The 16,148-nt window shown below is 44.9% G+C and overlaps 1 protein-coding gene across 1 annotated transcript; it reads right to left on the reverse strand.

Moving 5' to 3' along the window:
• Nucleotides 1–13,161: 13,161 nt before the first annotated feature.
• LOC110570224 (ATP-dependent RNA helicase DDX24-like) lies at nt 13,162–15,945 on the reverse strand. Its single transcript, XM_044913236.1, is given in 1 exon segment — nt 13,162–15,945. A coding segment is annotated over 1 exon segment (2,562 nt). The 5' UTR covers nt 15,924–15,945; the 3' UTR covers nt 13,162–13,361.
• Between the last annotated feature and the right edge of the window lie 203 nt (nt 15,946–16,148).

The following is a 16,148-nucleotide window of genomic DNA, read 5'->3' on the forward strand; positions in this document are numbered from 1 at the left end:
CGGCGCGGGCCACGGCCGGGGACTTGGGGGTCCCCAAGGGCAGCGCCGGCGAACCGCCGCAGCCTGCCTCCGGGCGAGCCCCCGACGATCGCACGCCCTCATCCCAGCTTTGGTGGGATCCTCCCCCGCTTTGCTTTTAAAATTTGCTTTGCTAATAAAGGAATTCGTAAAAGTACTAAGCAGAGCGGGAGAATTGCGGCTCCTACCGGCAACTGCTCTCTAGGGTGTCCTGGCCATAAAAGCCAACCTTATTATCGGAGGTTGGATTTCCACAGGCCAATGTGGTGTCAGAGTGAATTTGGGAATTACCGAGAGAGATCTGAGGAGTAGCTGAATTACCTTGCGGGATCCGGATAAAAATTGGAGTTCTAGAACAATTGTGGAGGGGGGAGTGGAGAGGAGAGATGGGAGGAGGCTGTGCAGTCAGAGGACTCAGGAATGAGGCTGCCTTGTGGGCAGAACCGAAGCTGTAGGCTGGGGTCGGATAAACACCCTCATCCCCTAATTGGGATGGACATCTCCTTCTCCCGCCAATGCTATAAATCCCTTCCTTCCTTCCTTCTTGCCTTCCGTCGTCCGCCCTTCCTTTCTTCTTTTCTTTCCAAAATGGCAGAATTTGAAGTCAGACCGCACCCCCCCGCACCCCCCCTCCCCCCACTGTGGGGCTGGGCAACACCAGTGAGTTACTCCTTAACTAAACGGTAAGGGACAGGAAAATTCCGGGTGACATTTGGTTTGCAGATACAGATCACAGGTTCTTTGGAGTTGGAGGGGACATTAAATTCTAGTCCAGACTTAAGCAACAGCGGACCGCTGGCTAAGTGTGTGTTGTGTTCTTCCCGCTCCTTCTCCCCTGGAGAATGCTTTTCAAAGGAAAATTTGAAGACAGGGCTAAGGAGAAAAAATTTGCATGCAACTGATGTTCCCACTGTTTGCTGGGAATCCAAGAGAAGGGATTTTGCAGTTACAAGTTGCTGCTTCCACTCTTCGAGCTCCTGCTCTACCTTTTTGGACAGAGACTAGAGAAGCAGGATGGCTAGAGAAATGCCCCTGAACTCAGGTCTAGTTCAAGCTTCAAAAGCAAAGTCAGATTCACACTTACTTAATTAGGGGAATAGGAGAGAGTGATGTAGGGAGAGGAATGGGCTAATGGAGAGGTGATAGCAGATTTTAAAGTCAGCAAATTGTAACAACTCCTGCTAGAGAAGATTGCTGTTTATTCTTGTTGGTGTCAAGTTTGGGAAAGTGTTAGTTACTGCCAAATTGGACAAAAGAGAACACTGTCAGATACTCTAGCACCTCTCTGGTCCTGCAGAGTTTCTGGTTCCTGCCAGGGGCTAGTCTTGGCAACTACTGCTGTGGCCCACATGGCAGCTTCTGATGCCATCAGGTATCCTGGACAGCGACTTCTACCAAAGAGGACAAATGGGGCCACTCCACACACACACACACCCTAACTCCAGTTACTGCTTTGCTGTTGCTGGTCCTCTTGCCCCAGAGTCCAGACATCCCAATATTTCTTGAGGAGAAGGTCCTCCAGGTATCTGTGAGGCAGGTACCTGGAGTGGTCCTCACCTGATAGAACTATGGACTGAATTTCCCCTCAGAAACACAGACTCACCTCTTTGTGGCCCCAGGAACTATCCCCCATCCTTTTCTGGGCAGTGTACCCTGAATTCCACCCAATTCTATGACCTCTCTTGAACTGGCCGGAAAGGCCAGGGTACAACTTGGGACACCTTCTCAGCCCAAATACTCTAGTAGCAGCTTCTGCTTAAAGCTGGGTTTTCCTGTCTTTCAAAAAAAGCCTATCCATGCCACGAATCTCTTCTGGGACTGTTCCCATTGGTAAATATTACATATTTGGGATAGGCTGTCATAATATCTGTAACTACCCCTAGCTTATTTTAATCAATTAATGCACACAATGTCTGTGAAGCTGTACCAGACATAGGGGCTGTTGGGGAGAAATGGTGCTCAAATTGTGTCATTCTCTGCCCTCAAGAAAGCTACACTGAGTTGGAGAGGCAAAATTAACGAACGAATTGGAGAGGCAACACTTGATCTTAGCCAAAAGGCCGAGAAGCAATGAATTGGAGAGGCAAAATGAACGAAGAGACGATAGTGAATGACCCGAGCCAGAAAAGAATTTAGCGCTTAAATGGTATAGGCCCTGAGTGCTTTAAAAGTTTAAAGGCAAGTCAGGGAGATGGCGAGATTTTTATTTCTTAGAATTAATTATTCAGATTTTTCCATGAAAGGTGGGAGAGAGGCAGAGAGAGTGGCAGAGTTAGGGCCTTCTGCTTATGGACCACTCTTGCTGCCCTGAAGGCCCCTGTCCTGCTGCAGAGTCCTGGGTGAAGGGACATCCACCAGCCGGCTCAAGAGTGTGAGTGTGAAGATTCAGTACCCCAGAGAAGGGGATCCAGGCGCTAATGGGAAGAGGAAGTTTCGCTTCCTGTCTCACATCTGGATCAGCCAGTGCCACTGTTACCCACTATCTTCTTCCTCTCCTGGATTCCTGTCCCACGCACACGGGCAGGCCCCACACACCTGTGCTCACTCATCGTGCCAGGCTCTGACTAGGCTGCATTTCTCCACCGACAAGGGCGCCTGGAGTGAAGATGCAAAAACAAAACAAAACAAAACTGCAGCCAAGCACACCGCTACGCTGTTTCCTCGTTTCTTCACGTATAAGAAACCCTGAGATTGGCAGATGAACAACGTGCAGGAAGGAAACCTGCTTTCAGAAATAAGCACCAATACCACGATAATGGCCCCACCTGAGGCTGTTAAAGACCATGACCAGAGTGGACAGGGGTGATTCCAGAAGTAGATAAAAGGCCCGCATGGGGCTTAGGTGGGGTTATGCCACAGGGCATGCTTTCTCCCCTTGTGAATGTAGCTCCCCCAAATTTTAGGTTACTACAACGTTTAATTCTCTGTGACTTATTTTGGGTACTAAGATCCTTTTTCAAAAAATTATCATTTTCCTTTTATTAGGTGATTGAAAAAAATTGACTGCATCCTGAAGGTCTTAAATTTGTTTTTGAATCTGAGGGCGAAACAGATTCTTCCCATTTGAATCATCTTCACCTTTATCATGGAAGTTATACCATATATATATGTGTAACATATATGACATATAACACATATGACATGAAGGATATTATTCATACAAATAAGCTCAGTCAACTTTGTAGGCATTTGCCTCTCGTGAGTGAGGTGCTACTCTCTTGGTCATTCTTCAGAGGTAGGGAGACAAAAGCAGATACTCCAATATTTATTTATTCTGAAATATTTACTGGAGGTCTGGGATACATGTGTAGGGCCATACTAGGTCCTTCCTCTGAAAGAGCTTTCGACTTGATTAAGGAGGTAAGATACATCACCCTGGGTTAGAATATTAATATAAAGACACATCAAAGGCTATACCTGAGGGACAATACCTGGCTGGCTCAGTGGGTTAAGCATCTGCCTTCGGCTCAGGTCATGATCCCAGGTCCTGGGATAGAGATCCATGTTAGGCTCCCTGCTCAGTGGGGAGCCTGCTTCTCCCTCTGCCTGCCACTCCTCCTGCTTGTGCTCCACCCCGAAAAATAAATAAGATCTTTAAAAAAAAAAAGGCTACATCTGGTCCAGCCCTGAGTCAGTGGACAGACACCAGAATTCCAGAGGAGCCAAGGAAGAAGTGAGCTCTAGACAGTGGAATAATGGGTGATTCTTGAAGGGGGGCAAGTGCAAGTGGATTTTGAAGGCTGTGTAACCTGAGACAACTAGGGAGGAGTAGGGCGATGCATGCTGTAGGAGAGGAAGAAAGAAGAAGTTTATGAGTTTATGGGAATGAAAATGACAGCATTCCAGGGAGAGAAAGGAGCCTGGTAGCCGGAGCGGACAGGTTCTCTCGGAGTAGCAGGTGGTCCAGCTCTCAAGGTGGGACTGTGCAGGGGCTGGACTTTATCACTGTGCCTTAGGGAGCCCTTGAGGATGAGAGTAGTCTAATGGAAACAACATTTTGGGAAAGATGAGCAGTTCTAGAGCAAAAACTGAGAGCCCTTCTGACTCTGAAGTTACTGGGTTTACAACTGTCCCAACATGAGTCTTGAACCCTATTCTCTTTATTGTAGGTTCCTGTCAGTGAGCAGGTTCTAAACAGGTGTCTTGCTGCTTTTGTCAAGTGTACTTTAGCACCCTGACACCCTAAGCATGTCTAGTCTCTAAGCAACTGTTATTTTAGGCAGAATTTATTTGTTCTATCAAGAGTCTTTGGAATGAAACCAGGGAGAGAGCAAATGGTCGTCACACAATCTACGTTAGAGAAGCTTAGAGGACTTTCCCCTCTCCATGCCCCAATAAATTTATATTTATCCTGTGTTTCCAGGGTGAACTGAGCTGTTCTAAGAGCTGGGGAAGAGAAGCTATAGAATTAAAGGACATCACAGGAGACATAGTCTGTTTCATCCACAAAGATCAGCTTCAATTTAGTAATAATGATGAGGTGCTTCATTCTTTATGATGATCTAAGTTTGACCTTTTTTCAGTGAAGTCAATACAGCTATGTTCATCTCCCTCAGCTTTCGGGTCTGATATGTCCCTTGTGAGATGACAGGTTTGGTGTTGGGTTACATGAGAATGACCTTGTCCTTACGGAGTCAGTGTTCTATATAAATCAGGCACAAATAACAGTCACTTTCTTACTTGATCGTCTCTCTCTTTCTCTCTGATGTACTTTATATAATTGTCTGTGATAACCCCATGTCTTAAGTCAGCATGTCTAGCTCTATGCTCACATCTGTTCTGGGATCAGCACTTCAAAATAACAAAAATTCATGAAGAAACAAAGGGGAAAAAAGAAAAGGAACACAGCCTGAATTCCTGGTCTCATTCACAGCAAGGCCAACTTAGCTCTTGCTGACCCAGAAAGGTGCACAAGAATGGACCATGCCACAAACCAGTGAAGAGTCCAAAGCATGGCTTGAGACTTTAGGCATTTTGCATATAAATGAAGGGAAATAAAAAATGAGTAAAGGAATGAGAAACTGCTTTCAAGGGACAATTAGGAGAAAACTGGCAGATGCTTGCCTGCAAATTCTCCTGGGAAGTTCCCCTAAGAGGTGAGCTGGTCGTGGAGGTTCTGAAGTTTTGCCTGCCGTCACTCAGAGGAGACAGCAAAGGGTCAGATCTGCTCTGTAAAGTGCATCTGGGTGCTGGGGGAGGCCAGAAGTGAGAAGGACAAGGGAAAACACTTAGTACCTTTATAGGCCATCTTACTGTGGCTGCCAAAGTATCCCCTTAGGAAATAAAGCCACTGGCTGGGCTGCTGAAGTGCCATATGTGTTAATTAACATGAGATCAGCATGATGATAGCCTGGAAAACAGGCGGAGTCAGAAAAACAGGACAAACTGCATTAGTTAATTGACAGATGCAATAGTGCAGGGCCTGTCTCCAGCTCTAGGGAGAGAAAATTGAATTAAAAAGGGTCTAACGGTTCAACTGTCCCCAGCTTCAGCCACCACTACATTTGGGCAGTATTCATCTAAGAGATTTCTTTGACCCCGGACTGACGTTTCTCCTCATCTCACTTTTTCTTCCTGCTTAGAGTTGCCAGATAAAACACAGGGCTCCCATTAGGGTTGCATTTCAGGTAAGCAACGAATAATTTTTTTGTATGTCTTAAATATTGCATAGGACATGCTTGCTTAAAAAAAAAAAGGACAAACTCGTTGTTTAGCTGAAATGCAAATTTAACTGGATATTGTTATTTCCTAACTCTGGCAATCCTATTCCCTGTAGAGGCCTTGGGGGTCAATCCTTTGTTGCTTGTCAGCAGGCACATTTTGGGACATTGGCCTAAGCTCTACTGGTCTTCTTATTGAGAGGGCAAACATGAAAGTAAAACAGATTCACATTTTCTCTTTTTGCCCGTCCCTCCCAAGAGCCCATCTGAACCAGATTTGCTTTAAGCCAGTCAATTTGAATGCATGTGGGAGTAAGTTTTTTTTCTTTTTCTTTTTAAATCAGATATCTTTTCAGCCAGAAAATTTTACCACTCTGCAGAGGTCACATTCTTCTGAGAAGAGCGCTACAGGAATTCAGTGCCTTTCTTAAAACTAATGTTCACTTTTAGAGGTGACCAGCAGGGGGAGCACATTCCAAAACAACACACTAGGCTCAGGCTACCTGGATGAGATCCTTACTGTTGGGGCCACCTGGCATCACTCAGGCACCAGGAATTTATAGAACCCCTGCAGGCTTTGCAACTATGTGCCAAATATTTCATTTCTGACTGAGCAAAGGACAACTTGGGTAAAAGACAAACCCCAAACAAACAAACCAGGAAAAAAAACCACCAGTAAAAGAAAAGAAGTAACAATAACAACAAAAAACTCCAATGGTAATTAGTGCAAAGAAACAACAAACCACACGATTATATGAAAAAACAAGGGCGCCTCGGTGGGTCAGTTGGTTAAGCGTCTGCCTTTGGCTCAGGTCATGATCCCAGGGTCGTGGGATCGAGCCCCACATCGGGCTCCCTGCTCAGCAGGAAGCCTGCTTCTCCCTCTCCCTCTGCGGCTCCTCCCCCACCCCCCACTTGTGCTGTCTTTGTCAAATATATAAATAAAATCTTAAAAAAAAAGATTATATGAAAAAACGGTGAATGTTTCCCTACACCTAGGGCTGGATGGGATTTGGAAACATCATGTTCAACTTCTCAAGACTTGCTTCTTCTGTGAGGTATTCTCTGAGTAAGATCCCATTTCACACTCTACCTGCTCCAAAGGACTAACACATTATCATAGTCTTGGCCCTATAGCCCCATTGCTTCCTTTCATTTGCTTGTCTTCCCATCAAAGAAATAGGCTCTTTGTGGCATGTCTTATACTTTACGTCTCTCAAAAATATGGCCATGGTGATTGGCACGTAGTAGGTGCCTCTATATCTCAATTATCTTGGAAAATGAAAGCATATTAAAAAAAATTTTTTTAAGTAGACTCCACGCCCAGTGTAGAGCCCAATGTGGGGCTTGAACTCACAACCCTGAGATCAAGACCTGAGCTGAGGTCAAGAGTAGGCACTTAACTAACTGAACTACCCAGGTGCCCCAAAAGAATATTTTTAAAGGAGAGTCCACAATCTTCCTTCATCACCCTTGATTTTGTGATTGACTCTTGGAATTAGGAAAGCACCTTCCTTATAACTACTGAAAAAAAACTCATGTTGAAGCTGGATTTTCTAGATGTAACGAGCTGTTGATGAAATAGAAAACAAAACAAAACAAAACATCGTTTAAAATTTTTGTGAGACTAAATATGAAAGTAGATATTTCTTTCCAGCTTGAAAGAGAGAAAGACTTCATAATTTCTTCATAAATAATGCTGAATTGAGAACCTGTACAACTGAATTCTAGTCCTGGCTTTCTTGTCTGCTGACTGCATTTGCTGGGGCAAGACATTTAACATGTCTGTGGCTTCAGGACAGTGTTAGAGCTGGGTAGATCAATGGTTCCCAAACCTGACTGATCACCAAATATCCTGGGAGCTTTAAAAACCCCACACCCAAGTAAGTCTGGGGTAAGTCCTAGAAGTTTATTTTTATAAAGTTCCCTAAGTGATTCTTATGAACAAATGGGCTTGAGAACCACTGGACCAGATCACTGGCCCTCCTGCATATGTCCATGCCTGGACCTCCAGAGAGTGACTTCGGGGTCTAGTGTGAGCTGTGTCCCCAGGTGGGTCTAACGTGCAATCAAGGTCAAGGGCCCTGGACTAGATGTTCAATAAGATCCCTTCTGACTCTAACACTTTATGGTCCGAGAACATTTACCTTGCCTTTATAAGTACTTATGTGGTAGTTTTATTGCATTTAATTAAAATGGGTGCCTTCCTATTGTGGCTTAGATCTGTAGATTAAAGGGCAAAGGTCTCATAGCCACCCCTTTACAAAGGGTCACTCTTGTTCCCAGGAAGAAGGGGATGTGGGAGTGTGGGTGAGTAAGCACAGGCCAGTTATACTATAAGGCAGACACCTGAAGTGCACATTCACCAACAGTAAGTTGAGTGTCCCAGCCATGTGCTGGCTTCCAGTAATGTGTGAATATTGATATCCAAGTAGAGCTTTTCATGAACAGGGATATAGACTCATTCTACAATCAATGTATTGAATTGTGATGACCTCAAGGTAATCACATTTCTAATATCTTCTATATTTTTACATGTAATTGATGAACACATTGGGAGCATGACAGGGCTTTCACCTCGAGCCTAAATTGTATCCAAAAGTAGGACCTGCCTGGGCATGTCTGGTTAACTGGTGGGGCAGGCCAAAAAAAGGAGGTTGGGTGGAGGCATCTCCTTGCAGGGAAGAAAGAGCAAGGTGTGCAAAGGTTGGTCCAGTACAAAAACCTTAGTCATTGGAAGGATAGTACAATGTGTTGTCATTTTAATTTGCCTCTTGACCAAGCTTATAATGCACTTCTGGCCCAAGGAAGAGAGAGGACTAGAGTAAAAGCTCAGAAGTCTGTTCCCCACACCTGTGAAACTCTGGGGTTTTGCACCTATAAGTTCTGTGTGTTCACAGTGGCCATGCTTCATAAAAACTGAGGTTCAGCAGGAACTTGCAGGAAGTGGTGATGATCCTTGGTGCCTGGTGGACAGGGAGTTAGCAGTGGAGTGTGACAGGGCTAGAGTAGAGGGAGGAGAGGAGGGAGACTTGACCTCTCCCAGCATCCCAGGCCTCTGTAGATGTCGGGGTTCTGCATTAGCAGAATGGAATGAGGGCCGGCAGAACACAGTTTACATCATAATGCCAGTTTCTAACTCCCAGAGACCCAGTCTAGGACCCAAGCACCTGTGATCTCTTTGGGAGATTTTCTAGTTCAGTTCAGCAAATGCTAGGCTTTGTCAATTGTTCTCCACTCCTGTGATGAGTTACTCAGTCTTGATGTCAAGAGTGTGAAAGAGATGGCTTATCTGCAGTAAGAATAGCATTGTTTCTGTGGTGAGCAAGTGACTGGAAATCCTACTAGTCTAGGTGATTACAGGCCATTTGAATCTCTAACACTGACTCCCTCTTCTCAGAACGCCTGTGGAAGCTTATCAGCACCTCGGCGGCAACTTGGAGGCACCTTTCTTCTACTTCTTTCCCTCCCTGTGTGGCCAGGAAGGATGAGCTGGGGTGGGGCTTAGAATAGAGTAGCCAGACCCCGGGCTGTGTCCTGGAGCCTCTGCTTTCCCAAGGAGTTGTTCCTGACACGGATTGTGAGCCAGATCATCTGCCAGGGGCATCCCTCAGCTCCACTTCAGCAAACAATGAAAGACATGCTACACAGAAGCAAAAAAAGCTGGTCTCAGTTCAATCACTCCATCTTACTTCTGATGCAACCTTTCAGCTCTTAGAAAATTCTGACTAAAGGTCTGTGATGGTTGACTTTATATGTCAACTTGGCTAGGCCATGCTACCCAGTTTTTGGTCAAACACCAGTCTAGATGTTGCTGTGAAAGCATTTTTTTTTCAATGTGATTAACAGTTAAGTCAATAGACTTTGAGTAAAGTAGATTACCTTCCATAATGCAGATGAGCCTCATCCAATCAGTTGAAGGACTTAAGAGAAAACAGACTAAGGTTCTCCAAGGAAGAGGGAATTCTGCCTCCAGACCGCTTTGGACTCAAGCTGTAATATTAAGTCTTCCCTGGGTCACCAGCCTGCTGGCCTGCTTTCTAGATTTTGGACTTGCCAGCCCTGACAACTGTGTGAGCTAATTCTTTAAAATATATCTCTTTATATTTAAACATCCTATGGGTTCTGTGTCTCTGGAGAATCCTGAACTAATACAAGCCAATGAGAGTTCTTTAAGCTCAGCCCAGTAAACCACACAGAGAACTTTTAGCATATAGAAAAGAAATCAGATGCCAAAGGCAGTTTTCTGTCATTCATCTACAACCTAAAGGAGACCTGTAGGATTGACCACCTTTTAAGATGGGGTTTATATAAAAAAATCTATTAATGTTCTCATAACTAGATATTACCATCAACTGCACCATTTTCAAAGGCACTATTTAGAACAGATTTCCTTGTGATTTGTTCTAAAGCCATTTAACTAATCTTGGGGTGTCTGGGTAGCAGTCAGGAGGGAGACAATGAACAATCACCTTCAAGTAAGAGAAGCATGGAGTAGAGGCTCTGGTTGTGAAATATTTGAGAGGCTGTGATGAAGTGATTTGAATTCTTAGTTTTCCTAGGAACTCAGAGAAATCAAGCTATTTCTGCTAAATCTCATGCTGGTTATAAGCTCTGTTTTAAAGTGCAGCATGTAAACTATTTCTACAAAATAAAAGGAAAAAGGGCACCCAGTAACTTTCTGGTGGATTTAAACAGCGTTAGACATCAAGTCTGCAGCTCACAGGATCACCTAGATTTGGAGGTTTGGGAACTGGAAAGATCCAAACAGTTGCCTAAATACTCTTGTGTTCTTGGCTTCTTTGGTCTTAGTGAATCAATTATTCAGTTCTGATTATTAATGTATGAGAAGGGGAAACACAGAAAGGTTTTCTTGAAGATTCTATTTATCTTATTCGTAATTCCCCAAATGTGTGCCATGGACTCTTAGTTCTGCAACATGATCATACGGACAAATACATTCAAAAATGTTTGGAATCTTCTCATCCTTAGGAGAGTTGCCATGTTATTAGCATTCAGAAGGTACTAAGACCCCATTAACCTCCTTCAGAGGGTGGTAGGGAAAATCATTCAAAAGAAATGGCTGCTGATTCACCTGTGAGCTGAACCTGGGCACTCAGAGACCCCTCATCTCCTTGGCTGTCTTTGGAATGTGGGTTTCACTTGCCTTTCCTGATCCCAGAGGCTGCTCCAAGAACATAGGATTGAGATGTAATGTGGTGCTGAGAATACCTGCACTGTATACATGACTGAAACCAGTTAGGGCCTCTTTTTTTTTTTTTAATTTATTTAAATTCAATTTAGTTAAAATATACTGTACTTTTGCAATGATGTGGATGGACCTAGAGGGTATTATGCTAAGCGAAATAAGTCAATCAGAGAAAGACAATTATCATATGATCTCACTGCTAAGAGGAACTTGAGAAACAAGACAGAGGATCACAGGGGAAGGGAGGGAAAAATGAAACAAGACAAAACTGGAGGGGGAGACAAACCATAAGAGACTCTTAATCTCAGGAAACAAACTGAGGGTTGCTGGAGTGGAGAGGGGTGGGAGGGATAAGGTGGCTGTGTGATGGACACTGGGGAGGGTATGTGCTATGGTGAGCGCTGTGAATTGTGTAAGACTGTTGAATCACAGACCTGTACCTCTGAAACAAATAATACATTATGTTAATAAAAAAAATAAAATATATATATACTGTACTATTAGTTTCAGGGGTAGAATTTCATGATTCATCAGTTGCATATAACACCCAAGTGCTCATTACATCAAGTGCCCTCCTTAATGCCCATCACTCAGTTACCCCATCCTCCTACCCCCCACCCCTCCAGCAACCTTCAGTTTGTTTCTTAGAGTTGAGTCTCCTATACTTTGCCTCCCTCTCTGTTTTTATCTTATTTTTCCTTCTCTTCCCCTATGTTCATCTGTTTTGTTTCTTAAATTCTACATATGAGTGAAATCATATGGTATTTGTCTTTTTCTGACTGACTTACTTCGCTTAGCATAATACCCTCTATAGAGTTCCATCCATGTCATTGCAAATGGCAAGATTTCATTCTTTTTGATGGCTGAGTGATATTCCTGTGTGTGTGTGTGTGTGTGTGTGTGTCTCACATCTTCTTTATCCATTCATCTGTTGATGGACATACAGGTTCTTTAGTTAGGGCCTCTTAATAACCTTTTAAAATTTGGCAAGCAGAGGTAGGGATCCACTCATCTTGATGTTGCCCAAGATAAGCCTCATATGTAAGTTCCCTTTACTTATTAAAACTGCCACCTACCAACCTGGAGTGGCCTCCTCTTTCTTTGGTCTACATATGGGGGGAGAATTTCATATTATACACAGGAAGCTCTGAGCTGGTTGTGACCCAACAATTAGTTAACCAGCCAGAAGATGGAGGAAATGAGCCTTGAGAGTGAGGCATCCTTGGGAAAATCCCAAGTTGGACATAGGTCTCTATGTGGGGAGGGGTGGCCTGTATGTCAGTTGCTTGTGGACCACTGTGTAAGTATGGGGACACCTGGGAAATGCAGAAGAGAAAGGAAGCTCATAGTTGCTACAGTGGGCTGGTTTCTACTGTGGGCAGTTTGGTTGCCACTGTGCCCAACTAGAGGCTGAAGCTTGAAGTAGAAAATTAGAACAGCTGAGGGGTGCCTGCCTGGCTCAGTTGGTTAAGCATCTAACTCTTGATTTTGGCTCAGATCATGATCTCAGGATTGTGAGATCAAGCCCAGGATGGGCTCCATGCTGAGCGTGGAGCCTGCTTAAGATTTTCTCTCTCCCTCTGCCCCTCCCCTCACCCCCGCTTGCGTGCTCTCTCTCTCTCTAAATAAATAAAGATAAAAATAAATAAAAGAAAATTAGAACAGCTGAGATTAGAGAAGGATGTGTGAATGTCCGATACTCTGGTAGCTTCATGGCTGGAGAGCAGGATAAGGAGTGAGAGGCCTTGACATGTGTTCTCCAAACCTAGGAGGGCCTAGGATTCATCAGATGAAGATCTGGGTATCTGTGACAAAGTTAGGATGCTAAGAGGTAGGATCTCTGACAAAGTGATGAAAATGAAGAGGAGGATGTTATGGTAATTGATGAAAAAACAGATAAAATGCCCCATGTCTTCTGGCCCCTATTTTGAGGAAAATTTTAAATATCAGTTACCCCAAAACTCCTAGGAGAAAACTTGCATTCTTTCTCTGTCCTATGAAAGTTGAAAATCTTATCATGTCTTTGAAATGTAAGCACCCTAGAGGATAGCCAAAACAATTGCCCAGGGACACTGAAGGAAAAAAAGGATAGGAGGAAGACTTTTCAAAATACAGACTGCTGTAGTCATAAATAATAACTATCATAAATAATACTGTCATAAATAATAATGTCTCATCAGATCTTTTTTTTTTTTGCTGGTTCTGACTACTTTTAATTGACGAAAACAAGCTAAACATGTAAGAAGCCTATACACACTGGAATACAGAAATATATAAGCTGCTGCATAGAACTCTTACTCCAAAACAACACAAATGTGCATGAGGTCTCTCTTGCAACGGGGGCTGGCATGGAAGAGGGAGATTTTTATAACCGGGGTTGACAGTGGAGTGAAAGGGAAAGTGGGAAGCTTTTCCACATAACCAGAGAACACAGAAACACTGTGCAGTCACTAACAGACTGACCTGGAGCGCAGTTAATTTGCACTTGTACTTGGCTGCGGTTGTTCCTGCTGCTTCCCTTTTGGCGGCTTCTTCTGTTGCTTCTTCTGTTTGGTGAGGCAGCTCAAGGCAGACTCACCGTTTCTTGGGGTAGACATGAGCGTGGGCAGCTTGCCAGACTGAGTTGGATACTTCGTTTTCAGGTCCTCTTTGAACAAGGGCTGGGAGAGTAAATGGCGCAGCTCCTTCTTCAGGACCTTCATCTGTTTTTGTCTCCTACACTCTTCTTGCTGGTCAGTTTTTCTTCCCTTATACATCTCTTCTTCCAGCTCAATCTCAAGGGCAGCTGCTGCCTGTTCAATCCAGGAGTTGTGCAGACAAGCCTGGAAGTTCCGATACTCTGCTTTCTCAATCTGTCGAGCTAAATGGATTCGTTCCTTGACTGCGTCCATGTACTTTGTCTGCACAGGAAACAGTGGAATGTCCTCATCTTTCTTGAAGGTTTTGTAAATCTTCTTAAAGTTGATCACATCCTCAGGCCCAATCAGCATCAGGCTGAGACCGCCATTAGTGGCACGAGCCGTTCGACCACTTTGGTGGACATAGATCTCCGAGGTGTGAGGGACCTGGTAATGGATGACATGTTGGACTTTGGGAACATCCAGGCCCCGCGCCGCCACATCAGTTGCCAGGAGAACACAGTCTTCCAGACGGGCAAACTGCTCCAGGTTTCTGAGCCTCTGCTTCTGGTGCATGCAGGCATGTAGGGTCAGTGGCATGATATCCAGGACTTTGAGGAGCCCAGAGAGGCGTTTGATGCAGGAGATACTGTTGGCAAACACTAAGGTGCGGCCTGGATACTGCATTAGGAAGTAATACAGATATAAGTCTTTCTCATCAGTCTCACAATGAATCTTGGTCTCTGTCAGTGTCTCCACTGTGGCCTCATTTCTGGTCAGGTCAATGACCTTGGGCTTGCCCCTCATGCCAATCTTCTGCACGAGGAGGTCAATTTTGGCAGTTTTGTCAATTTTCTTAGTGTGCTTCTTGTGAAGGATTCGAGCAGGAGCTTGATGTACCAGGGTCAGTATCGCAGAAAAAATAAGCGTCTGTCTCTTTGGGTTGTACTGGGAGTCACTGAGCATCTCTAGCAGCTGTGAGAGCTCAGCAAAGTGGCCTTTCTCAACCATCCGATCAGCCTCATCGACCACCAGGCACCTGAGCTGCCTAAGGTTGCTCAAATGAGGGTGCTTTTCTTTAATTAGCTCCCACAGCCGGCCCGGAGTGGCGACCACAATCTCTGGCTGGCGGTTTAGCATCCTCTGCTGTTTCTGCGCAGACATTCCACCAACCAAAATAGCAGTTTTAATTCCTGTAAACTTGGCCACAGCATCAATGTGTTGCTTGACCTGGACAGCGAGCTCCCTAGTGGGAGTCAGAACCAGCCCAAGCAGAGGGCGCTTTGGATGTGCTTTACAGATGGCGATTTTGCCACCCAACTCTTGCTTCAACCTTCCAGTCTCCTCTTCATCAAGCGTTTCCTCTTTGTCTTCATCCTGTTTGGGGATGGCCTTCTCCCTGATCAGAGAAGAAGGTCCTTCACCAGCATCATCATCACAGAAGGGCAGCACCTGGTCTGAGACAGCAGCTCCAGTCTTGACCTTGCTGGGTGGTGCTCCAGCCTTCACTTCAGCTTCACTGGGCAGGACTTCACCCTCAATTCCAATCTCATCAGGCAAAACTCCAGACTCAGTTCCAGCCTCGGTTCTGGTCTCACCAGGTAATGCTCCTGTGTCACTTGGAGCTGGAGTAGGCTTCTTCTTCACCTGCTACTGCAGTACTGCATGGATCATTGGAATGGCAAAGGCAAGAGTTTTACCACTTCCTGTCTCAGCAGCCCCAAGGATGTCCAGTTTGTCACGGATGGCACGTGCCAAGGTCAGAGCTTGGATTGGTGTGGGTGCAGAGAAGCCTAGAAAGCTGAGTGCTCAGAGAACTGGCTTGGGTACAAATAGATCTTTCCAAGCTGTTACATCTGCCTTCTGGTCATGCATTTCAGGCATCCATGTCTTTGCTTTTTTGGGCACCTTTGGAGTAGTACCCTGGGAAGGCTCCAAGTTTTTTTTCCCTTTCTTTTTTTTCTTTTTTGCAACAGTCTGGGCTGAGCTTTCTGATACCATCTCCTCTACCTGTGGATCAGGACAAACCGTGTCATCTCCCTGGGGCTCTGGCTCAGCATCTTTGACTTCAAACTCTTTCTGGACACTGATTCCTTCAGTTTCCATGTCTTTATTCTTCTTGAACTTCATCTTTTTCTTTGAGGAGCTGGACTCTCCTTCTTCCTTTCCTGAAACAGCTTGTGACTTTCTCTTCTTGGGCTCCTCCTTTGAGAAGAGACTGGAGGAATTCTTGGCAGGGGAGACCGACTGGTAATCTGTCAGTTCCTCAAAGCACACCAAGTCATCCATCTGTCCATCTGCAAACATATTTGGGTCAATCTCCACCTGCTTCCATTTTCCCACAACTCTGATTCCCTTTGTCTGGAATTTGCCATAGCTTGGTGGCTTTGGCCTTGATTTTGTCTCCTTCAATTTCATGGTTGCGCGTGGAGATGCCGTCGCGGCTCCCTCACACGCCGGCCAACCGCCGCGCACACCTCCACTGTGGTTCCTCACCTGCAGCGTCGACCGCAGTTCCGGGGCCTGTCTCATCAGATCTTTAACCATGGCCATTTTTAAGCCTTTTGTCATTCACAGACAGTTATTTTGCTCTGATGCTTTGGCAAAAAGTGTTCCTACAAAAGTGCTTCACTTCAAGGAAAT

Source organism: Neomonachus schauinslandi, chromosome 3 (genome assembly GCF_002201575.2).
Source record: "Neomonachus schauinslandi chromosome 3, ASM220157v2, whole genome shotgun sequence".
Taxonomy (NCBI): Eukaryota; Metazoa; Chordata; class Mammalia; order Carnivora; family Phocidae; genus Neomonachus; species Neomonachus schauinslandi.